The following is a 25,117-nucleotide window of genomic DNA, read 5'->3' on the forward strand; positions in this document are numbered from 1 at the left end:
TTGTCCGATGCTTGGTTTTGAACCCTGTTATTTCTGCACAGCAGACCCATATGAGGACAAACTACCCACTGACGGGAAAACGGTTAGGCGGGAAAAGGTTAGATACAAACACAGAGAAATAGATACAGGCATAGATTGACAGACTGATAGCCCCCCCCCCCCCCCCCCCTCGTGACGTGCGCGAAGTTCCCTAAGAATGCTAACGCATTGAAAAACAACAAGCACATGGCAAGTATTGCCATGGCATGGTATTGTTGCAGAAAGTACGCTTCAGGAGTTGAATTTTAGGTGCAGTAAAGGCGCATGAGCTACGCATATATCAGGACTTCAAAGCTTATTTTGCCCAAGTGCTTTCGGTTATTGATCGATGCTGCTGTGATCGTATCATTTCCACACCGATCGCTGTCACGAGTGGCAGGCGCCTGAGCAGCATGGTCAAAGAGGAAACGCTCTCGCGTAAAAGTTTTACCAACGCACCGGCAAGTCTGTGGGAGAGTGCTTTCCTTGGAGGCTTTGTCAGCGCGATCAGAAAAAAGAAAGAACGCTTAAGAGAAAGCACAACTGTGTGAGCGAATAACGGCAAGACCACTTCCGCTTCAATGTTCATGAAAAAGCGTTCACTGGCACCTCTTCCATCTTGCGCCTAGCATATCTTACCACTCTCCGTCCTGAACTCTGCGTTATACGTTCCACTAAAGGGCTACAGCCAAGCAGCGTTTCAATTGGAACAAGCGAGTCAAATGTGTTCAGAACGAGCGGCAAACATGCCGAGTGAAAACTTTGTACGTCACCTGCCGCGAAGGCTAATTGGCTGTGGTGTTGTGCTGCTGAGCGCGAGGTCTAAGGTTCGATTCCTGGTGCGATTGCCACAGTCCGATGGAGGAAAACTGGAAAAACTCACGGCATTTATACTTAGGTGTTGTGGACATTCAGGCTATCATACCCAAGAACATTGACATTGTCCTCTCCAGGGCACGCGACCATAGCTAGTGGTCAAAAGAGAGAGAGAGAACTGAAAATAAAAGCACAGGCAGCTATACTAGACTCTGCCCGGATACGCTACCCAACACTTAGTAAGGAGGATAGAAAAATTCCAATGAATGAAGTTCACAGTAAGCACGGGCAAACACGCAATGAAGCATTTATCACATTGTGGTGACCGAGCCTGCGCTCGGTCACCACAATGGCTTCTTTGGTGTCACCACAATACCAGACTGGCTTCTTTATGCTTGATCGAGGCGCAGAAGAGGTACTGCCGTTCGCTCCGCTCGTGTCTGTCTGAGGTCCCCAGCTGGCCGCGTGGATCGAAATCCGCGGCCCTGAGCACACGAGGTTCCCCGAGAATAAGGTGCACGGTAAAGACCTCGAGTTTGTACAAGTTGATCTCTGCAGGCACATGGTAAAACGCGGTGCTCAATGCAACCATGCATTCAAATTAAACTTTTCTAAAGCACGGCTCTCGCGAAAGCGTAAGAAAATATGTTCAAAACTTGCTGGATGCGGTTCTTGTTTACGACGGGTCTTACGTCGAATCACATGCTTAATTCTAAAACCACGTGTCTTTAGCTTTACAGGTGCAGCTGTGTACTGATAAGAACTGATCAGGAAACTTCAAATACAGACAGCCATGTCACACAGGTTTGTGTTGGAGGTAGGAACAATGTTAGCATCCTAATTAGAACTCCGACGTGCGATGCACGGTTATATGCAAGGAAGGACGAATTGCATCCTGATGAATCAACGAAGCTCTTTTAAGTCGGTATTTTATATGTTCGCGCCTAAATTTTTTATCCGTTTTCTCCGTCTCCTATAGTAAACGTAAGACTGAAACTCAGTTCGGCTATGTGCCTACTATAAGTGAACATTTGCATTTTAGGAAGTGTTATTTGTCGCGGGATTTGTTTTCTCTGCGGAAGTCATCTTATACGAGCACTGCGACGCCACTAGACAGGCGGGCATCGAAATAATTTCTTACCCAGCTTTCTGCTTGACTGCGCACCCTACTTGTCGACAGGCGTACAAAAAAATAACATAAAGCGGAACAATCTTTTGTTGTTTCAAATAACGGGCTTAATTTAAATGGTCTGCTCAGGCGATATCAGCAAGTGTGTTCCATGGTTGGCACCCAGGGGAGCAGCGAATATACTACTCCTATACAATATGTGCTTTTCATCTTCACTAAGATGAACCTCTCATAAGAACATTAGAAAAGGAGAGAGATCTCTCTTTTCCGTCGGGATGGGAGAAGAGAATGGAATTTCCTGCCCTGAGGTGGCGCCAACCCGATGCTGCGAGACGGAGATTACTTCTCTTGCTTGCGGCGTCGCTGTGTGCCGGCCTCTCCAAACATAAACAGACCGCGCGTCAACGCCTGACATTCAAAGCAATCGGGGAGAGCCTATGAGAAGGAGGACTGCAAAATAAATATGGCACGAGGACAAAGTTGATCGTAGTCTTACTGCTGCATTTCGAATCCTACAGAAGAGATAAAAAAAAGCAATCTTTAATATCGTTGCGCCCGAGGAAAGAGCAAACACGCACGTCCTAGCAGATGATGCAAGTCGACTTCTGGTCATCCGTTGAATCGCGTTCTTCATATTACTCGTCACGATTGCACCACCTGCGGCGTACAGCAGAAGGGGCCTGCAGTGATGCAGTCAGAGAAAAAAGATATTACGGATATATTTTCTACCCCACATCACGAAAAGAAATGCGTCGCTTTCTTGAGCATGACGAAACATCCAAGAAAAAAAAAAAGAAAGAGTGAGAAAGAGTGAGAAAGGCGTTCGACGTAATGGTTTGGGATCCGCCAACAAATTTCTCTCCCGTCACACAAGTATTTCCCAAACCTGGAACATCGATTCGAAAACCGACCAAGGACGCTTTTGGAGTCAGTAAAAATTTTGGTCCTGCATTTACGCCCGAGCGGTTTTTACCTAAGTTGTGTTTTTGCTTCCTCCATCTCCTGGTGAGGCCGCGCCTAGCTTCCCCGAGTCTAAGTAGCCGTGCGACCACCTCGGGTGTTTCTGCTGTTCGGTTTACCTTCTGGGTGTATCTGCCATGCGTCTCTTTTAGCGTGTTTCCCCACGCCTCTAGCGTTTGTATGGCAGCTCAAGATCGCCGAGATCACGGCGAAAGCCGAAGAATGCACCACACTATTGGCGAAACAAAATTGGGAACAACGAACTCTCTCAAGAGAACCTAGGCACAGCAAAGACCTGGCATCTCCTAAGAGCACTCATCGACCCGACCAAAGACAAGTCAGAGAACAACAAAGCTATATACCGGCTAATCCACCAATACCAGGGACCGGACGCAGAACTCTTAGACAAGGTGCAAGCCGAGTGCTTCGTCAATGCGAGCCTGCCAAACTACACAGGAACGTGCCGGGGAGACGAGAATGCTAAGCTGGACTGATCCATAACGAAAGAAGAGGTCGACACGGCCATACGAAACACCATCAAGAACACGGCTGAAGGTGCTAATCGACTGCAGGACTAAACACGACAACGCGCTAATCCGCAACCTCAGTGATGAAATGGTTACCGAATTAACTGAATTCATCAACAAACATTGGGAAGCAGAAGCAGTCCCGGAGGAGTGGAAACATGCCGAAGTGGTTATGATAACTAAACCAGGCAAGAAACTCCAAATAGAAAACATCAGACCAATCCCGCTTACATCATGCCTGAGGAAGCTGATGAGCGAGTAGTAACCCAAAGGCTACAAAACTATAAGGAAGATAACAAACTAGTTCCCCACACAATGCTCGGCTTCAGACCTAAGGTATCAACACAGGACGTACTCCTCCATATATATGAAGAAGTACTCCAGAACGTCCCCAGGTACGGAGAAAACGTAATAATGACCCTGGATATCAAAAGAACATTCGACAATGTAAGCCACAAAGCATTCCTCACGGGTTTGGATAACCTGAACTGCGGACGAAGGATTCACGGCTACGTCAAGGCTTTCCTGTCAAAACAACGGCAACCACAGGCATGGGAGAACTTCGGTCGGAGAAGTTTCAAACAACTAACAAGATAACACCGCAAGGGTCGGTCATCTCGCCCAGGCTATTCAACGTGGCAATGATCGAACTGGCACGAAGACTAGGGAAAATTGGCGGCATACAACACGCAACTTATGCCGACGATATCACCGTATGGACCAACGCCGGCTCACTCAGCGAAAAAGAAGAGAAGCTACAGAAAGCGGCCACCTGTGCAGAAAACTACGTTAAAGAAAGATGACTAGCGTGCTCGACCGAAGAATCGGAGTTCCTACGAGTACGTAGATGAAAACAAAACCGAACGGTCCCGATCAGCGAAAAGTTGCGGGTTAAAGACTACCTGGAAGGAACACCAATACCCGCAAAGGCAATCATGCGAATCCTAGGGATGTGGCTGCAGTAAAACCAGCGCTGTAATTGCCACACCCTTACGCTGCTAAAGATATCAACACTCCAAGTCGCACGCATTATCACGCGAGTCTCGAACAGATACCATGGCTTGCGCGAAGAAGACACATTCAAGCTAGTTAGAAGTCTGGTGGTCAGCCGAATGATATACAGCCTCCCGTACCACAGCCACATCAAGAGCGAAATCCAACAGGCGGATTCAAAACTGTGTAAGGCGTACAAAACTGCGCTTCCACTACCCCAAAATACCTCAACCGAAAAAACTCCTAGCCCTGGGACTGCAGAACACGTTCGCAGAACTAAGAGAAGCACAACTCACGGCCCAAATGCGCAGATGGCAGAAGACAGCCACAGTCCGAGCTCTCCTCCAGAGACTCGGCTACGTTGAGCAGATGCGGGAAATCTCGAGGACCGAAGCTATCCCCGACGAGTACCGCAGCACGCTTAAAATAGCACCAGTCCCAAAGAACGTGGACCCAAACCTTCATAAAGGTCGCCAGGAGGCATTGACCGCTTACCTCCAGAAAAGTTACGCTCCCCAAAAATCAACGGTGTATGTGGACACAGCCATATATACCAGACAAAGGGGAAGCAAGAATGCAGTAACAACGATGGTCGACTTGGCGCTGCGAGAGAGAACCAGCGTTTCACTACAAGACTGCACGGTAGTCGAGGCTGAAGTGGCCGTTGCTCTAGCGGCAGCGGAGGGCGATCGGATCGGACAGTCACTAACAATACTATCGAACTCGCAAATAGCCTGTCACAACTACTTGCATGGCAGAATCAGTCACCAATAACTCCGCATACTCTGCTCAGTAGACTGTGAAACGAAACAAGAAACAGGCACAGAACCACATGAAGCGATCACACACAAGATCATATGGGAATCGGGACACACGGCGATGGCAGGGAACCAAGAGGCGCACTGAATAGCTGGAGAGTACGCTAATTACCGAGAGTCCAACGTCGACAGCCTCGAGGAACCCATGCCTATACCCCGAGAATACTCGGCCATTTTAGACAAACTTCAGAAGCTGCAGGAAGCGGTGCCCCCCGCCGCACAAGTTCCTTAGCAGGGAAGAAGCTGTCGCATGGATAGGACTACAAACGGTCGTTCCCTAACCTTAACGTGCTACGTAAAATGCACCCCACACTATATAAGGACAAATGTCCATGGTGCTATGAGAAGCGCATATCATATCACATAACGTGGGCATGTCAACAAACTGATGTGTGGAGCAATGGGAGGAACTGCTGTCCAGCGCCTCTGCGAAAACCAGCTAGGTCTAGTGCGGCGTGCATGACGGACAGCAGAGGCCAGCGGAGCCCTGCACTGAGGGAAGCCGATCATTGCGATGGAGGACGGACCAAGCAGCGGGTGAAGACCTCCGGGGAAGACGCAAGGAGGAAGACTCCCCTGAAGATCCGCCCCAGCCGCAGAAAAACACAATTACTAGAGCTCAGTAAAGTTTTTACTCACTCACTCACTATCCAAGTTGCATATGCATTCTCTATCGTTCCCTCCTTCCGGAAAGGCCGACTAGGCTTATTCATTGGCTACGGTGACCGGTTGCGGAGCCGGAGTTGGCATATTCAATTTTCGGCCGCGATGATCTTGTGGTGACGCTCTTGTACAGAACAATACGAAGTTTCTTGAGCAGCAGCAGCTGCTGCAGTGGCAGCAATAAATCACACAAGCTTTTACCCTGACAAAGATTCATGTTCTATGAGCGTCGTCTCCACATTTTCATACAGACGGAATGCAAAACGCGCTTGTTTTCCGTAATTTCGGTGCACTTTAATGAAACCCAAGTGGCAACGCTGATTCGGAGCCCTCCACCGCCACACCTCTCTAGTGCTTCGTTTACTGCATTAGAACCCCTAATGTACTTCACGCACTTTCCGAGGCTATCTATGTATGTATCTAACCGTTTTCTGGCTTCACCGGGTAGTAAGTGGTCGAATAGGTAGCGCGTCGGGCTGCTGTACTGAGGCTGCTGTGCTGCTGTGCCGTTGAAGAGCAGACCATACGTGCCGCCCTTCGACGAACCTCTTTCCCATCGGCATGGGTCATGCTAGATGCGGGAGTGAGTATTGGTACCACTTTTCGAAGAAACTCTTTGACGCAGGCTTGGATCACTCCATGGGTATGTGTCACTCGGACTGTGTTTTCAGGGAACCTATTTGATGCCAAATTGGGTCACCGGGTAGCGAATTGAAGCTTTTCTGCGAGCTCGATAAGGAGGAGCAGGGCGAGACGAAAGAAACAAGGACAAACAAGGAGGCTTGACCCGGTATATTCACGCTTGCCCAGAATTCCGGCCGAATAGGGCCAATGTCGCACGCCTATGTATACGTCCTGGTAATTGCTTTCCAGCTCGCGCTGGTTAGCAGCCGCAGAGAACAATAACGGCGGAAGGAGAGAAAAACAAGCAAGCGTCGCCGAGATGTAGGTCGCGCCTGTAGCCCATCGGTGAAAACCTAGTACTTACGGCAGCATTCTCATTAAACGACGCGAGACAAACGCACATCGCTCTTACACATAGGCGTGCACGCGCTAGCGGTTACCGCTCAGGCAAGCAAAATGGTTACCTCGGCGAGTTGGTATTGGTATCACTTTGTGCATTGTACTTTCCTGTTTGTGCCCAGTCAAGTTTCCTCTTTTAGCACTTTAGGAGAGGATACCGCTGCGTAATTTGTCGAAACAAGGGCAACAGCGATATAGCGTGCCTGCCAGTGGCCGTACATCAGTGGTCGCTGCTCCTGCTCGCGTGCCTGAGATGCGGCAGAGAAGATGAAGAAAAACAAACAAACAAACAAACAAACAAACAAACAAACAAACAAACAAACAAACAAACAAGCAGACAAGTTCCGACCATCACAGCGCTTGTTGACACCATGCGCGAGCAAGAGACGCTCGTCTCGAAACGATGCGCATAACAGGTGGCCTAGTTTTCGGGCGCGTCCCATGGAGACTGCAGCATGAACCACGCCGTCGTTCGTTGCCAACGCTCTACACACGTGAGCACAGCTCTTCTTGTGTGTATGAGTGTGGGCGTTCGGGGCCACCGACGCACTCGTGTGTCTTGCGAAATGCGTCTCTCGTAATTTGAGCACAAGATTTATTAAGGCAGCAGGCGCCATTATACGGCAGCGAGCATACGCCGACCGTACTTACAGCAGACAAGTAGAATGTATACGCGGCAGCTGTGGCCATTTGTTAGGCTTCATTTAAACCGTTTTAATTGTCTTTGAACTCCGAGTGTTGGGTGAAAAAATTACCATTGCTTCTGTGTTGTTTGCGTCGGTTCTTATTTCACCAACGTTGACATCCTCCTAAAATGTCTCGCGCACTGTGACGCTAACCACACTGGGTGCCCCGTGAGCCATTGCATGCTCCTATAGCCTTGGTAATTCTGCAGTGTTGTTGTCGGTTACCCATACGCGTTCAATACCTTTGGCGAGGTCGGACGCTGCCAGGGAACTTCGCCTATATGCGCGCAAAAAGACTCAAGATCTCTGGAGTTCAAGTGCCACCAATTGTAGCGTTCACGAACTCATACTTGTATCGTTTGGGAATGCCGAGAACCTGATGTGCGATTCCTGTGGGTGCGAGGAGACCATCGAGCACCTATTGTGTACCTGCCCCCGCTACGATGTACAACGCCTCTCTCTGCGGGAAACTTTACACCGACTGGACTTAAGACCGTTCAACGAGTCAAAGATACTTGGACCGTGGCCACACCCGTCACTGGCACGAAAGGCGAATCGTGCATTAGAGCAATACTTGAAGTGCACCGGCTTAAGATACCGTTTATATTGTCCCTGCGCATAGTGTCCCACCCACACGCACTCACTGCTCACTCTCTCCCTTGTTCCTCTTTCTATTCCCCTTTCCGCCACACCCAGTGTAGGGTAGCAAACCGGATGCTCTTCTGGTTGACCTCTCTGCCTTTCCTGTCCTTACTTTCTCTCTATCTCTCTCTCTCTCTCTTGTCATCGATTTTTTGAATTTATCCCCCATCGGTATTCAATAGATGCGTGCACATATTGGAAATTCCGAATACGGATCAAATAGGTTTCGGTATTAGATTGTTATTCGTTTTGAGAATGCAGTAATTCAATGTGTCGAAATATTCCTTTCTGTTCGATCGTAAGGCATAAAAATAGTTCACGACGTGAAGGACGTGCAAAGAACAATACTTATTGCATGTCTACCACAAGAAAAAAAGGCCGTGAAATTGCACAGTAACTATTTAGAATGATTCTACGGCAGGCACGTTTGCTGCGGAGAGGCACCAGTTGCTGAGCGGGAACATGGAGTGTAACGCCAACTCCTGCTTAATAATTTCCAGGAATTCGACAATAAGGTTTCCTCGCCTTCGCGAGTTCCTACTAATTTGCTTTCTCGATTTAGTCAAAACAATTTATTATTTAGACAATCTCATCATGTTTGCAATCGTTCGAGACTACGACGTGCCTTGCTGTAGTGTTTGCGTTCCCCGCCTCAAATGTGCCGACAGACGCCTACGCCACTTCCCTTGGCTGAAAGCCGTGTCACCATCTATCAGGTCACCGGCACCGTGAGGCGCTCGCAATGCCCATGGTGTAAACACGGAAAGAGAAGCAACATGCTCGTTGGGGAAGAAAAAAAAAGAGAAACCGAAAAGCTGGTAGAACAGGGAGATACGAGAAGCCATCGACGAACGACAGAAAGCATCACGAGAGCACAGGCAGGCAAAGAAAGCGCAGTTGCCGCAGGGTGAAGTAGCCAGAAAATGGGAAATACACCGGGATAAAAAAAAATCTGTGGTTCAAATACTGGTTCAAGCAAAGATGAAAGGGGAAAGTGAACGTTGATTGTATAAAATAGGTGAGAAAAAGAGGGCCGCACCTAGACTATTTTGGAACCACATAACCTTATTAGGCAGGAAGTCTGGAACAACACAACAACGTATTCTAGACGAAGATGGAAAGAAAGTGGAAGGGAACGCGGCATCAAATTACACCCAGAAAATAACAGCCTAATCTTTCCAAGGCAATGACGAGCTTCTGTTTGGGGAAAAAAGCGCAAAAAAGAGAACAGATGGAGAAAGAGCTGGTTCTGACAAATTTCAACTGGAAGAAAACCGAAGAGAAAATCCCTAAGCGCACAGCCGCAGTGCTAGACGAGGTTCCCGGTTCCCAACATGAACATGTCGCCAGTAATGGTAAGTGCGGTGAGTTTCGTAGAGATGTCACCGCCGGTGTAAGGAACACCCCGTCCCGAAGCCTCCTAAACTCAGCTTACTCCGCTACAATTAGTTGACAGGAGAAAGATCGAGCAGGCACGCTGTAGGATATGAGCGCGTGTGTTCCACCGGGGGGAATTTTCACCGGCGCGGAGGGAGATTAGAGGGGAAGAGAGAGAGAGCATATTGCGAAGTGGACGAGGGCGCTGTTTTCTGCAACCCTTTAGGGAGCGTGGCTCAGAACTTTGGGGAAGGGTATGGGGACACAAAAAAGAAAGTCGAGGCAGTCATAGGTCACAGAGCCCTCGGCTGTATGCAGTAGCCAAGCGGCGCATTTACAAGTTCCACGACAGCTCCGTGTCCACAGGAACTGACGCTAGATTTTCAGTAAGAGGGCCGTGTGCCAGCTGGTCAGCAGCAATGTTGCGATCGTTCTCAGTACGGCCTTGCTCACTTGCCTCACTTGCCATGCCTTTCTACCTTTATCGCACTTTCCTTTCTTCTGAACATGACTTTGTTGTCTCTCTTGTGGATATTCTTTTTCTGTTCTGGCCTTTTCGACATCCGCCAGAAGGTCCAGACTTTGAACGTTGAGATGGACGTAGAAGTCGACTGAGGACTGTACAAGATACAACGTAGTTGCTTTGTTGCTGACAGCAACAAAATAGAAATCTTCCATCAATCATGTTTTGCAATAAAAGCCTTATCGCTGTGCATTTTTTAAAACGTATACAAAAGAAGGGCTGTATACGCTTTCATCTACAACGTGTCTCAGATCAGATTAAATAGAAAGGCATAAAGAAAACTGTGAAGCGCTGTAGAGCGCTGCACAGGGATTGTTTAGCGGGAAAGAGCAAGAAAAGAAGGACTAGGATAGGTGGCGATAAGGACCGACAATTCAGGAACCACAGAGGGCCATGAAAAAAAAAATCATGAAGTAATGCTTTAGTGGCTACCTTCAGCCCAAGTCCCCGCCTATTCAAGAAGCCAACAATCCGGCTAGTTTCCCTTGTTGATGTCAAAGGGCTCAGTGGGAGGAAGTCGCTCACTGAGCATATTACACGATACGACCAGAACAGCGCAGACGCTTGTACTCCTGCTGGGAGAGGCCGATATTTGCGCAGTGGACTGACCTTCTTGAAATGTGCGGCTTCAGGCTAGGTTAAACGGAACCAAAGCGCAATTTTGTTGTGACCGATCAACCTACCTACCTACTATTGATTGATTGATTGATTGATTGATTGATTGATTGATTGATTGTATTTAACGTCCAATGCAACATCTGTGCTATGCGAATCGCCCTAGCTTAGGGATGCGGATCGATTTTGACCGCTTCAGGTGTTTTTACCTACCATACAAATCTGAGTACACGATCGAACTCGTTTTTCCTTCCCACAAAATTATTCTTGTGGCATACCAAGACCACTCCGGATGCTTGGTTAAACCTCTGCGCAATAATAAGGCTGACATTTACGCAGTCAAATTCAGTGTCTAGTTGGCGAGGATAACGAAAGGAGAACCACACTGAAACAGCCGGAACATTTCTCCTATAGCAGGCTAATTGGAAACGGCCTTGATCAACCTCCTCGCCTTTGTTGCATCCTCTTCGTCTGTTTCTCTCTCTTCTGTAATGGCCTGTTGCCAGAAATACTTGTACGATTGAGTTGTTTCGAGAGCGATGACTTACGACGGCTGATTTTCTGTAGGTGCACCTCAGATTCCTAACAATTACCTCGCTCGTTTCTTAATAAGCCCACGTGACTGTTAACACAATGTGCACGTGATAAAGAAGAAGAGATGAGGTAAGCTGAAAGAGCACGTGTTTAGCATCAAGGCGTGAGACAGCTAGCTCTTATATTCATTACAGTACGATGTTTTACCGCCTTTAAGGTCGGTAGTTCTTTAGGAGCGAAAAATGGATGACGTATTTGAACAGTTCAGTGTCTTGCGATCGGTTCATTAGGTACGTACGCCCGTCACGTTGACCTGAACGGATTGCTCAGGATGTAATCAACCATTGCCAAAGGTGGACGAAAATTTTGTGCCTCGAAACGTTCCTATCTTTTTTTTATGCCGCCGTCGTGCTATTTACGGAAGATTTTAAGCAACATCCTTAATTTGCATTAATACGCAAGAAAAGAGTGCGAAGAAATCAAGAATTTTTTGTGCTTGCGAATAAGCAAATAAAAAAGAAAGAAAACGTGCCACGAAGAAAAGAAAGCGTTGCCCATCGTAGGCGTTTGGAACTTGAGAAAATTTGCGTGACATATGCCCAGGCACCTGCTGAGCTCTAGTGAGGATTTTAATGTTACTTTTTTTTTTGTCTCCTGTCACGGCACCACGAAACCAAAAGAAAAGGAAGAGCGAATGTCAATCAGGAAGCCCACTTCTCTTCAACGGACTTTTGGTTAAGCTTCAATAGGCGTCGGTTGAAAGTTTCATCGACCACGAGATCATTAGCCGCAACTTTATATCCCAGGCGACGTATTCATTTTAAAAATAAACTGTGGGTCAAACGAGACACCTTCATAGATGCTAGGCTTGGAAAGTTGAGCTGAACAGATGAAGCTCGTCCTAGACACTAACATTAAGGATTTCTTATACTTCCCGACATTTTCAATATACAAGTGTAGAGCTTATGATGGCGACAATTATAAGATCGAAACGAGGAGTCTTCCCGCGAGCATTTACCGTAGTTTCTCGTTTAAGGCACGGTGAACGTCGTGGTGGAGCTACGCATCGAAAATTATTTATGCCGAGAATTTACTGAAGTGGAACTGCAGAGCACTGATATCGAAATACGCTTAAAAGCTTTCGCGTATATTCATTATTTTAGAGTATAATGTGATGTATAGGCGCGTACGAGGCACATATGCTTAACCCGACAAAAAAGGAAAGAAGTTACCGCCTCTGTTCGTAAATATAAAATACACAAAATCTTTAGAGATCTCGGCCTTAAAAGTCGGCTAGGAATATCGGGTTCCTATATATCGGGTTCCTATATATCGGGTACCTATATCGGGTTGTTGGCGCGAAAAAACGTAACCTCCGCATGAGTTCACCACAAAGCCCCCTTTCAATTGCAACGCCTACGCAGGGACTCTACCCACACGCTCGCGTTGTCGCGCATAATTGAACATTCACGGTCACCCGCGGTCGCAAATTATTATTCAGGGAAATAGGCGCCATACGCTTTTTTATGTACTGTTGTTTTGTCTATTTTTCGAACAAGAGAGAGAGAGGCATGCAAGCTTTAATGATAGGCTGTAGATGTTAGCCTAGCTGTTCGCCTGACATGCCACTCCAGGTGCTTGGTGATGATTATGACATATACAGCGATAAACACTTAACAGCTCACACAGTCACACACACACACGCGTATACACTATAGAGATATTTACGAAGTTTCGTTAAGGCTCGTGGCCCGCTAGAACGTCAACAGCGCCTTCGTGGCGCGTAACGCGCAAGTGGTGCTTTGCCATGGGCGGAGAATGTGCCGCAGTTAGAATCTTGAGTCCCGCTGCAACTGTAGTGCCGCCTTCAAAGAATGTCTTCTCTGACGCGTAGCGGTAGCAGTCGCACAGAACATGTTGCAGGTATTCAGGGACACTCAAACCACATTGGCGCCCGTCAGTTGAATTTTGCACTTGAAGTAGAAAAGCAAGAAAAAAAGCTGTATGCGCAATTTTAGAATATGCAGCGCCTCTTTTGACAGCGTCGGCTCACAAAACGCTCTGATGGTTGACGTGTTTGTCGTTTATTATATGACACTGGTGTTCAGTGGTAGAAGTACTAAGTTTAGAGATGCAGCACGAATTTGGGGAGCGGATGTCAGAGGCGACAATAAATGTGAGTGTAGCAATAAGGTCAGCAAGATCACCGAGAAGCACTGTAATGACGAATCGCAATGTATAACAAAGATGGCCACAACAATGACAGAAAGAATGAATATATGGAAAACTGCTAATCGAAATACCGTACCACGTCATTGTATGTCGTCCAATGAGGTCCTAAGACGTTGGGAAACGAGATGACGGCCAGCAAGATCGAGTGTACGATCAAGGACGCCACTAGGTTCTTGTGCACCCGCAGCCTGGAACACTGCAGTGACCTGAAACGAAAGGGAAACGCCACATGAAGCACGGAGTCAGATAGGAAATGTAAATCAAGCAGCCAGCACGCTTCTGTTTCTCTAGATGCTCGTTGAACGAACGTATATCGCATGTCCCATAGAAGATGTCAAAGAAAGAGAGAGAAAGATAGACAGAGAGAGAGAGAGTTAGGGGTAAGGTTGGATAGCTAACTTATGGAACATAAAACGCGAACCGCACACATAACCGCCTTTAGCGGTTATGTGTGCAGTGCTCTATAGCTGTTGTATTTTTTTGGTTTGCGTGCTCTCTAGCTGTTGTCTTGTGTTAGCGCTGTTACTTCATCGTGAGAAGTCATCAACTAGTTGGCATGTGCATCATTCCTGGGTCACTAAAGATGAGCCAGGTTTGCTTATCTACCCTTAGGGAGGAAGAAGGGCGCCAAAAAGTGTAAATACCAGAAGATAAGATATATTTCAGGCACGCTATAGACGTAAACCCTCGCTGTCATACAAGGGTAAAAGAATGATTAATAAAATGCGGTATAAAAAAAAAGTCACTTTTAAATTTGGCAGCACACGTACCATTTGCGGTGGCGGACGTAAGGATCTATGTGACGATCCCTAAATGTTCATTTAAATATTAAAATTCCCTGATTACCCTCTTAACCAACAGTACTTATTAGTTTTGATGACTGATATATTATAGACGCATGTTATTTCAAAATCAAAAAGAGCTAACGCGCGAATCCTACCCATTGGCTACAGATGCCTTGTGGCTATAGTCCCAGTTACGATAAAAAAATGTGCAGGGAACTAAACAAATGTTACAGTTAACAAATTTACGTACTGAAATATTGGATTATTTAGTTATTTATTTTTATTTATGCGGCTAGAACAAAGTTGTCATATGATTTTACTTTTCTCAGCGTCGTACGTCTCTAATGCGCGCGTAAGCGAATGTGTACACCCCAAATGCACATAGATGTACGAACACAGGCAAACGCCCACGTAATACGACGATCGCTCGGAGCGAATCGTATACGCATCTCCGCATAACCCGCGAGGACGTGAGGCCACAACGGGCCAGCTGCCTTGGTGTCCCTGGTGTAAATCAAGCGAAAAAAATATATTTTCGCCAGTAGTCTACATAAATCACACAACCCATACCCGGACAGTGTGGCAATACTGCTGGAGCGCCGCTGTGTTGCCCGCGTGCTTCCCTGTCGGAAGTGTTAGCCGATGCAGCGGAAGACACGCGAGACCATTATGTACACGCCTTCTGAGCCACGTTACGCATGTAGGCGTGAAATTGATATGCGTGTAAAATAATAGAAACTAGGGCCTGTTTGCAACATCCACTACTTGCCTCCGCCGCGGTCAAACCTTTTAATGACGCGGAAGCGAAAACTTTGCGATGCTTTTGGTGCTATCTCGTTGCAGCAGGCTAGCTCAACTATACTGCGTCCTGTTACAACCCCTCAAAAGAGCGATTTACATGCAAATAGAATAAGTGTGGCAGGTTTGTCTGGCTCTTTCCTTGTGGGTTGATGAAGTCCGCCTTTTGGTTGTCGATCATACACTTCCTCTTTCTCTTCCCCTCAGTTTTACCTTTCTTCTTGGTTCTCCTCCTCTGCTCCGTGACACATCAGGCAAGAGAGCCATGGAATGGCGCTCGGCGTTTTACGTACACCAGCACGCGAGCGAGCGGCACGCCATGTCTGCAATCAGGCAAACCTTTCCAAGTTCCCATTAAAAAAGCCTCACGTTGCGGTGCGCGTCCTCTGACGACTTTCAGTATGACGCGTTCTTCACCCCATGCCAGCCAGGCACTTCGTGGTAGGTATGTATAGGCTTTTCATGTGGTATCGCTTAAGACATGAGTAAAGTTTCGTTCGTTCTCCGTCCTCGCTTCACCGTTGGAACTTGAAGCTTCTCGGATGATGATCGGCAGTTGTTGATCAAACGCAGGCAGGAAACGATGAGGTCAGATGTACAAGAAATATTTATACGTGAACTTTTCTATATACATGGCAGGTAAAACAAATACATTACAAACTTGAACAATTGAGAAACAAAGTCTCACTCTTCTACTGTCTCAATGACTGTTAGAGCCCAGACTCGTTTTAACGTACATAGTACGGAGGCTCACTGATCTATCAGCAATCCTGATTTCAGCCAAGTCTGAGGGACAGCATGTCGTCCCGATTTTTATAGCGCAAATATACAAAGAAAAAAAGGCGGTAGGGCCGTTGGCCCATCCCACAGGTTCAGTTGCCAATCAGAGTCAACCGTTTGTTAAGCCACAACCCACAGGGATGGGCTTACTCTCAAAAATAAACATATTGGAAAACAAAGCTCTTTTCCTTCTTCGCCAAAACTCGGTTGCCCTCTCATTTCTCCGAAGTTAGTGACGGGCTCAGCAAAACACGCCCGGCCCGAACAAGTTATCGCTAGACCGTTTCAAATCTCAACGGCGTCTAGGCCGCAAATGTCTCGGAAGCAGGGGCATCGATACCACGAAGTGCCGCTGTACTGTAAAGTTTGGCCGTGTGGGAGACGGACGGCCCTCCTTGTCCTTCACACTTATTGTCTACAAGACAAAGTTCTTCGAGTGCGTGTTTCCAAGACGCCGTCGTGCGAATGCACTCTTTACGTGTGCACCGCATTCCTACAGCGTGCACGGTAAGCTGGCCTTCGACACCACACAGGCAGTCGCACCCAACAACAAGGCTGGCGATTACGTTGCGGACGCGTAGAGGATTAGGTCCATGCTCACTGCATGCAGCACGGGGTCAGAGTTGCTAAGTCCTTCTTAACCTCGGCGGCGCCTCCAATTAGTCAGGGACTCGGGCGCCAGACCCACAATACAGCGGTTCGTTTCAAGGCTGGTCTGTGTGACCCGTCGGCGGACTGCCAACATCGTGCGCACAATACTGACTTCCAGGAATCGGCACACGCCCTCCTGGCACCTGCCGCGACGCGTCACCCAACCCCGCGCGTTGCCTGTGACCCCACATAACACAGCAACTGTCGCCCCGCTGACATGGGGGGAAGTGAACCCCCTCTCTATACACAAAGCACAAGGCCGATTCGTGAGACTTAAGAACCCGAACAATCAGAGCGACCTTACACGTCCCTCCTAAAGAGTATACTGGGCTCACAATGTTCCCAGCTATACTATAAGAGCCAAAGGGCGCTGTATCGTAAGATTTAGGCTCTGAAGGTTCCGTCGTCAAAGAAAATTGACATACGCTGCCCAACACGGGTGTTGCGGAGTCCGTAAGGAACAGGAAAATTAACTGAAAGGACCACGGAGAAAAAAAAAATTTCTCACAGCGATAAAAGAAAAGGGCGAAAGCTCAACACATTCATGACAGTGAGCATGCAAATGAACACTCATGTATGTACAGGAACACTCCAACGCGCTGCACGGCACAACAGCAGTAAAGTAACATATGCAGGTTATATACATAGTATGTCCACAGTCTTATAACCCTCACACACATAGGCGACAACAGCCACAGAAAGTTCCACCAAGGCTGAACTGTCCCACACACACATTCTTCGGGTGAACGGGAACATTCACGCCTGTCCCAGCTGGCATGGCTGTTTCTGTCTATCCTTTCTTTTCTGCTCTTTACTCGATTGGCTCCCATGAACGATTCGAGAGCCTTGACAATGCATCAGCATTGGCGTTACATGTTCCTTTCCGGTGACGCACCGTTACATTGTAGCGCTGTAGTGAAAGCGCCCATCTTGCTAACTTGGCCCCCTGCGGGGTGCTGGTTGTCAAATCTGACAGTGGGTTATGATTAGAGACAACATTCACCACTGCTCCGAAAAGCCAGTAGTCAAATTTCTTGAGTGCCCAAATAATGGCAAAGGCTTCTCTCTCTATAGTCGACCAGCGCGCCTGTGTCGGGTTAAAGCGGTGGCTAGCAAAAGCGATCGGCTTTTCTTCTCCGTCCGCTGACATTTGAGCTAAACAGGCACCGGCCGCCGTCGCTGACGCATCAGTGAATAGCCAGTACGGCTGATGAGGCTCAGGCGTGTTCATGGCGACAGCCTGACAGAGAGCTAATTTCAGACTTTCGAACGCGCACTGCGCTGCTTCCGACCATGGAATTGAATTAGGAACCCCTCGCCTTGTCAAAGCTGTAAGCGGGCTCGCCACATCGGCGTAGTTTGAGACATAGTCCCGATAATGCCCACAAAGCCCCAACAGACTTCGCAACTCTTTCTTTGTGTGAGGTGGCACAAGACCTTCTATGGCAGCTATCTTGGTTGCCCAACCTGTGTCAAAGAGGAGTACTTGGTCCCCGACATTAAATTCTTTAGTCCGTGCCCTCCTATTGTAAACTAGAGCATATTTGCTCTGGCACTCGGTGCCTGTCAACTCAGCTACACTCTCGGCTAGTTCTAGCTCCCGCTGACTGGGCACCCCAGTGACATCTTGTATGAAACTATTCTCTTGCAACTTAGGCATTTGCTCTGTCGTTTCTTCGAAACTTAGACCGCAGTCCGGCTCAGTGTTACCGAACATTTCGACTGATCGGACCCCAACGAAACCGGCTACTCGCGGAATATTTTCTCGTCCAAACCCCTCTTTTTCCTGTGCCTGTAGTAGTTCCCAATCTTTCTTTGACAGCAGGCAATCGACCCCGTTTGCAAGTTCGTCTGTAACCGCGCACACCAGTTCGATCCTCTGCGGTTGTATCACAGCCCCCGGGCGATGCATGCCTACAGGCAGCGTAGCTAGGTTAGCTCGAATGGTCTTTCCGAATGCCGACTCGAGTCTTACTGTTCCTGATGATTCCTGTAAAACGACGGGCAACATACTTTTACGGACGACCGTTATCTCACTACCTGTGTCTAACACGGCTTCCGTTGCTGTATCCCCGCACATGATAGGGATAAGATCCAGCTTTGACCTCCCTGAACTAGCATTTTGAGCTACGACTTGTACTCTAGCGCTTAGCACCCTTTCTTGCTCTGGTGGAGGTTCTTCACTTACAACAGCAACCATCTGTACCCTTTGTTTTTGAACAGTCGGCGCATTCCCCTGCTGTTCTTTATTTGAAGCGTTTGGGCAGTCTCTGGCTAGGTGACCCTGTATGTGACACCCGTGACATTTTAAATTTGTCCTCTGCGGGCTAGCTAGTTTTGCGTGCTGCGGTAATGAGGCTGTTGGGGCTGGCTTAGTTGCTCGTCCTTTCCCTTTAGCTTGCTCGAAAGTCTCGAGTACTTTTGCCACCTCCACTGGCTTAAACCAATCTTCGCCTTCCCGCAAAAGAACATATTCTAGGGCTTCTGAGCTTAGACTAGCTTTCATACGGTCAGCGACCATAAGCTCCGTCATAGCTTCTTTGGTGTTTGCAGTGCGAGACTGAAGGTAATAGGCCAAATAGGTTCTAGCGCGGGACGCGAACTGAGCCCAAGTTTCCTCCTTTCGTTTAGAAGCCTTTTCGAACCTCTCCAAGTATTTAGCTGGCGTGAGCTTAAGTTCATCTAATACCGCCTTCTTTACAGTATCATAATCTGTACATTCCTCGTCATTGAGGCCACGCAACAGATAACGAACCCGCTCGGCCAGCGCCGGCATGATCAAATGTACACGGCTGTGTTCTGGTACTTGAAAAGATGAAAACAACTTTTCAACCTCCTCAAACCATATCGGAACGTCAGCGTCACACGGCAACCGGTATGCCTTAAGCACTTCAGCACATTGCGCTATTCCATCCGTGATGGCACCGCGCCGATCGCTTCCTTCCGACACCGAAGGCGGCCTGCTCGCCTGCTCGAGCTCCACTCTCCGTAGAGCAATGCGCTCGCACTCTAGCTGTAGGCGCACCTTTTCCAGCTCCAGCTCCAGGCGTCTCACCGCCATGGCTTCTGGATCCGTCGTGCTCGGAGCCTGCGCAGCACCTTGCGTCTCACTATCCATTTCAGTATCCGACGTCTCAGACTCGGTCTCTCCGACGCGTTGCAGCTCCTGCCGAGCTCGAGCTCGAGCTCCACTCTCCGTAGAGCAATGCGCTCGCACTCTAGCTGTAGGCGCACCTTTTCCAGCTCCAGCTCCAGGCGTCTCACCGCCATGGCTTCTGGATCCGTCGTGCTCGGAGCCTGCGCAGCACCTTGCGTCTCACTATCCATTTCAGTATCCGACGTCTCAGACTCGGTCTCTCCGACGCGTTGCAGCTCCTGCCGTCTCTGACCCTCGCTTTGTTCAGATGCCGTATCAATGTTTACGTTAGCCTCACTCGCATTTGCAGTTCTGCGCGTGAACACCATTAACCTCACTGAACAACAGCCATGCCAACCTAGACAAAACGCAAGGAATCCCGCTCACCCGTTGCTGCTGGGGGCGCCGCCTGACGTCCTCGTCCAGATGAATTGCAACCGTTACGGAATTGGCTGGTAGCCCTCTGATGCCTTGCGCCTGGCTCGCTGCTCGTTGCTCGTTGTGGGGCTTGCCGATCCTGTCGGCTGCGCCAGTAAAGTTTCGTTCGTTCTCCGTCCTCGCTTCACCGTTGGAACTTGAAGCTTCTCGGATGATGATCGGCAGTTGTTGATCAAACGCAGGCAGGAAACGATGAGGTCAGATGTACAAGAAATATTTATACGTGAACTTTTCTATATACATGGCAGGTAAAACAAATACATTACAAACTTGAACAATTGAGAAACAAAGTCTCACTCTTCTACTGTCTCAATGACTGTTAGAGCCCAGACTCGTTTTAACGTACATAGTACGGAGGCTCACTGATCTATCAGCAATCCTGATTTCAGCCAAGTCTGAGGGACAGCATGTCGTCCCGATTTTTATAGCGCAAATATACAAAGAAAAAAAGGTGGTAGGGCCGTTGGCCCATCCCACAGGTTCAGTTGCCAATCAGAGTCAACCGTTTGTTAAGCCACAACCCACAGGGATGGGCTTACTCTCAAAAATAAACATATTGGAAAACAAAGCTCTTTTCCTTCTTCGCCAAAACTCGGTTGCCCTCTCATTTCTCCGTAGTTAGTGACGGGCTCAGCAAAACACGCCCGGCCCGAACAAGTTATCGCTAGACCGTTTCAAATCCCAACGGCGTCTAGGCCGCAAATGTCTCGGAAGCAGGGGCATCGATACCACGAAGTGCCGCTGTACTGTAAAGTTTGGCCGTGTGGGAGACGGACGGCCCTTCTTGTCCTTCACACTTATTGTCTACAAGACAAAGTTCTTCGAGTGCGTGTTTCCAAGACGCCGTCGTGCGAATGCACTCTTTACGTGTGCACCGCATTCCTACAGCGTGCGCGGTAAGCTGGCCTTCGACACCACACAGGCAGTCGCACCCAACAACAAGGCTGGCGATTACGTTGCGGACGCGTAGAGGATTAGGTCCATGCTCACTGCATGCAGCACGGGGTCAGAGTTGCTAAGTCCTTCTTAACCTCGGCGGCGCCTCCAATTAGTCAGGGACTCTGGCGCCAGACCCACAATACAGCGGTTCGTTTCAAGGCTGGTCTGTGTGACCCGTCGGCGGACTGCCAACATCGTGCGCACAATACTGACTTCCAGGAATCGGCACACGCCCGCCTGGCACCTGCCGCGACGCGTCACCCAACCCCGCGCGTTGCCTGTGACCCCACATAACACAGCAACTGTCGCCCCGCTGACATGGGGGGAAGTGAACCCCCTCTCTATACACAAAGCACAAGGCCGATTCGTGAGACTTAAGAACCCGAACAATCAGAGCGACCTTACAACATGTTCAAAAAAAAGAAAAGAAAAAGTTGTAGGCGACCTTAACCTTTGACTTAGGTGTCTCTTAGTGGCGCTCGCACATCGGCGTTGGTGTTCTTTAGGTTAACTTTAGGCGAACGCAACGCACGAACCGAACTCGGAGGCAACTGTTTTTCATTATTTAGCCGGTTAAATATCATGCCACCTTCTTGTGCGTGATGCCATTAGGGACGTCATTACTCCCGGTTTCTACTTCCGGGTTTCCAGGAATTTCGCCAAAGTCGCGTTCACGTGGCGGGTGTCTAAAGTTTACAATTCTTTGCTTTGGTTTGCTGTAATCAGTGATTTCTAATTATATTCTAATTATTCTACACACTTCAGTAACTCAACATGTAAATAAAGTTATGCTCTGATAGCATATCTATAATGAAACCCATGAATTTTGTACGATACTCCTTTTTATTTTTTTTATTTATTTTGAATTTTCTCCTCGGTCGTATGAGGAGATGAACGGGAAGTGCTGCGCAAGAAACAAGAGTGTTACGCGATGCTCGTGTCACTAAGCTAATAAATGTTCATGTTCAATGGTAGCCTTCGAACAGGGTACCCAGCACAGTAGTTCTATGCTGTACCTATTGGGTCACACATGCATTCGTTTCATTTTGTGGTATTACTATATACAGTATAAGTATGTGGCATGTTCAAGTCACAGCGACTTTTCAGCAAACTAGTGACGTTAATGATGACACAGTTGCGCAATAAATCATTCACCACATATGAAAGCCAGTGACACTCAGGAGGACGGGCAAAAATGGCATATTCACGCGCTCACCCTCAAATACACTGTTCAGACTTCAAGGGGAAATGATTTGTTTGAATTCACGTCTTGCGCTAAAACGTTGGTAAAAATAAGCACATCCCCAAGATGGGGTAACAGGCCGGCCGACGGTTGCATTCGTCATAAATATCCTTTAGTTGCACAGCCAGTCACGTGAAATGCATACTAGCTGGAAGGAACGATCGGTTTCGTTTAGAAGAACTTGTTGTTGGGCAAGTTGGCGCATACCAGCAAACATTTTATTACGATAGCAATTACATGGACGCTCCAGGCCTATTTCTGCCGTCGCCGTCGCCGTGAGGTTCCGCATGAGTGAAAACGCTTGCGGGTGATCCGGCGAATACGGTTCAATCTCACGTGCGGGAACGTGGAACGCGGCCCAGATGAGTGCCCTCTCCTGTCACTCGCGAGTCGGGGACGGGGGTGAGGGTAGGGGGTTGTCAGGCGAGCGAGGAGGAGAGTTCTTCTCCGGCAGCTGCTAGGGTGCCTCGATGTCCTCTTTGCCCGCCGCTCCGTACTGAGTGGAGACAACCGTGGTGTGCCTTCTACGGCGTTGGTCATGCGAATCACGTGCGCCGTAGTAGACGCTTTTGGCGGAAGCTGTAGGGACGCATTTCCGGCGCTCCTTTGTCGTGAAAGCGATTTGCGACGTGGCCAAAGCGCACGCCCGCGCAGGCCTCACCTTCAAAGCGATCTGCGATGTTAGCAGAGTGCGCATAGTGCCGGTAGCTTCGTATGCTCTGTGCTGTCGTTTCGTTCGCGTTGAAGCGAGAGATGCATGAAGGTCAAATCGCTTGCTGCTGCCGCGATTCCTCACCCCACAATTGTGACAGCGAGTTTCAGCTATCATCGAGGGAGATGTGTTCATGCTTACGTATGCACGCTTGACACCGTGCTGGTTAATTTACTTAAAACATGTTGGCGGGCTAGTTGGTTTATTTCTATGATAGAATGCGTAAGCGTAACTCAACGAGGTCATAGAAAGAAGCAGACACACAAAGACAGCGCCGTCTCTGTGTGTCTGTTTCTTTCTACGATCACGTTGAGTCAGGGTTACGCATTCTATCATTGTTACTTTTGTTCGTAAGCGAATGTTTACAAGTTTATGCAGCCGATAAAACTACTATCCTTACTCCGTACAGCTATCTACTAATATTTCACCCGCCGCGGTTGCTCAGTGGCTATGGTGCTAAGCTGCTGAGCACGAGGTCGCGGGATCAAATCCCGAACACGGCGGCCGCATTTCGATGGGGGCGAAATGCGAAAACACCCGTGTACTTAGATTTAGGTGCACGTTAAAGAACCCAAGGTAGTCGAAATTTCCGGAGTCCTCCACTACGGCGTGCCTCATAATGAGAAAGTGGTTTTGGCACGTAAAACCCCATAATCTAATTTTTTTTAAATATTTGCTATCGCAATCGGTGCTTCGCCTTTCGGGAGGAAGTGCGAATTTTTTTAGCTGCACGAATAAACTATCACAGAGAGAGCGCCTGTCTTTGTCTGCTCTCTCTGTAATCGTTTACTCACGCAGTTAAAAAAAACGTTTGCTGATCCTTTCGGTGCTCCGGTCCACCGTAAGCGTTTTTCACAAACTTCGCATTCTCATCAGAAGAAAACGTGTGCAATAGAAACTTATCATGCTTCTTTTCGTCAACGCCAAACAGCACTTTCAGCTGATTAGCGCATGCGTCGCAACGCACAGCAACGCTTCGCTTAACAAAAAAAAAAGTGAGACAAAGCGCCGCGACAACGCGCTGAGACAACGCAGGAATGGAACGCGAAAGTTACTGCCCATCTTATTGCTTGCGGGAGCTGTGAGCTCTGACATTATTCCGCCTTAGGGGTCACATCACCATAGCGCAATAGCGAGAGAGACGGGTGGAAGGAAAGGCAGGGACCAGGGTGCTATAAACCACCCACCGAATCACCGTCGCAGTCGTCTTTCCGCCCCTGACATGATCGCGCTACACGCATTACGCGAGCGCTGTGGCACTTCTGGTAACGCTTCATGAATGCCAAACGATGCTGATGTCTGTAAAATCATTCGCAAAGCATCGTTTCGCCAAGTGGGTGGGATCTGCGTGACATTTTTAGCTGAGCGTACGAGAAAGAAAGTGCAAAGAAAACGTTAATGTATACAGGGCACGATCCGATGGCCTCGTGCCAAATCTGCCCAAGCAATGACAACCCCAAGCAATGACAACCCGAACGTGCGCTTTCTATGCTGAAAGCATCTCGGAAGGCCTACGGACGCCGGAATCACTGAACTATCTCACAAAATGGACGCGCCAGGCGATCATAACTAGCCTTTGCGGCAAGCATAGAAGAAGCGAAAGTTCACTGCGGTAATTTATTGGCAATCAACGACGTCTACGGCGCAGCCATAGCAACGATTCGCGCTAGCGGCCGTCATCACTCAGGCCGTCGAAGGGGGAAAAAAGAAAAAGCTGCTTGAAAAATTAGTTTGATCATTCATAACTATAGCGACTCCTCTTTTTTTGCACAGATTGTGTTAAGCCTATGACAAGCAGACTGTAAACAGTCTGCTTGGTTTAAATACAGACCTGGTTTAAATAATCCTACAGAATACCAACCAGGATGTGCAATGGACGTGATTTGGCGTGCTTAGGATATTCACTGTCGAAAACTAAATCGATATGTGCATATACTACCGTATACCAGAGACTATATTTCACACGGTTACGTATTATAGAGAACACAGCGACTTTACAAGCGCTATCTGCGGTTGTCGATAACGAGGCCAATAAGCACGGTAAAATGAACTTACATAAGAAATCAAAACCATTTGTGA

At 48.2% G+C, this 25,117-nt stretch overlaps 1 protein-coding gene across 1 annotated transcript in view; it reads right to left on the minus strand.

Annotated features, from left to right (window-relative positions):
• Positions 1–25,117, minus strand: part of LOC135919429 (corticotropin-releasing factor receptor 1-like) — a gene marked incomplete at its 5' end in the record, with an annotated part of 177,790 nt that overhangs the window by 89,709 nt on the left and 62,964 nt on the right. Inside the window, one exon of the mRNA XM_065453255.1 lies at positions 13,633–13,762. Within this exon, the coding sequence (XP_065309327.1) occupies positions 13,633–13,762 (130 nt within the window). The remainder of the gene's footprint in view (positions 1–13,632; positions 13,763–25,117) is intronic.

Source organism: Dermacentor albipictus, chromosome 1, assembly GCF_038994185.2.
Source record: "Dermacentor albipictus isolate Rhodes 1998 colony chromosome 1, USDA_Dalb.pri_finalv2, whole genome shotgun sequence".
Lineage (NCBI taxonomy): Eukaryota > Metazoa > Arthropoda > Arachnida > Ixodida > Ixodidae > Dermacentor > Dermacentor albipictus.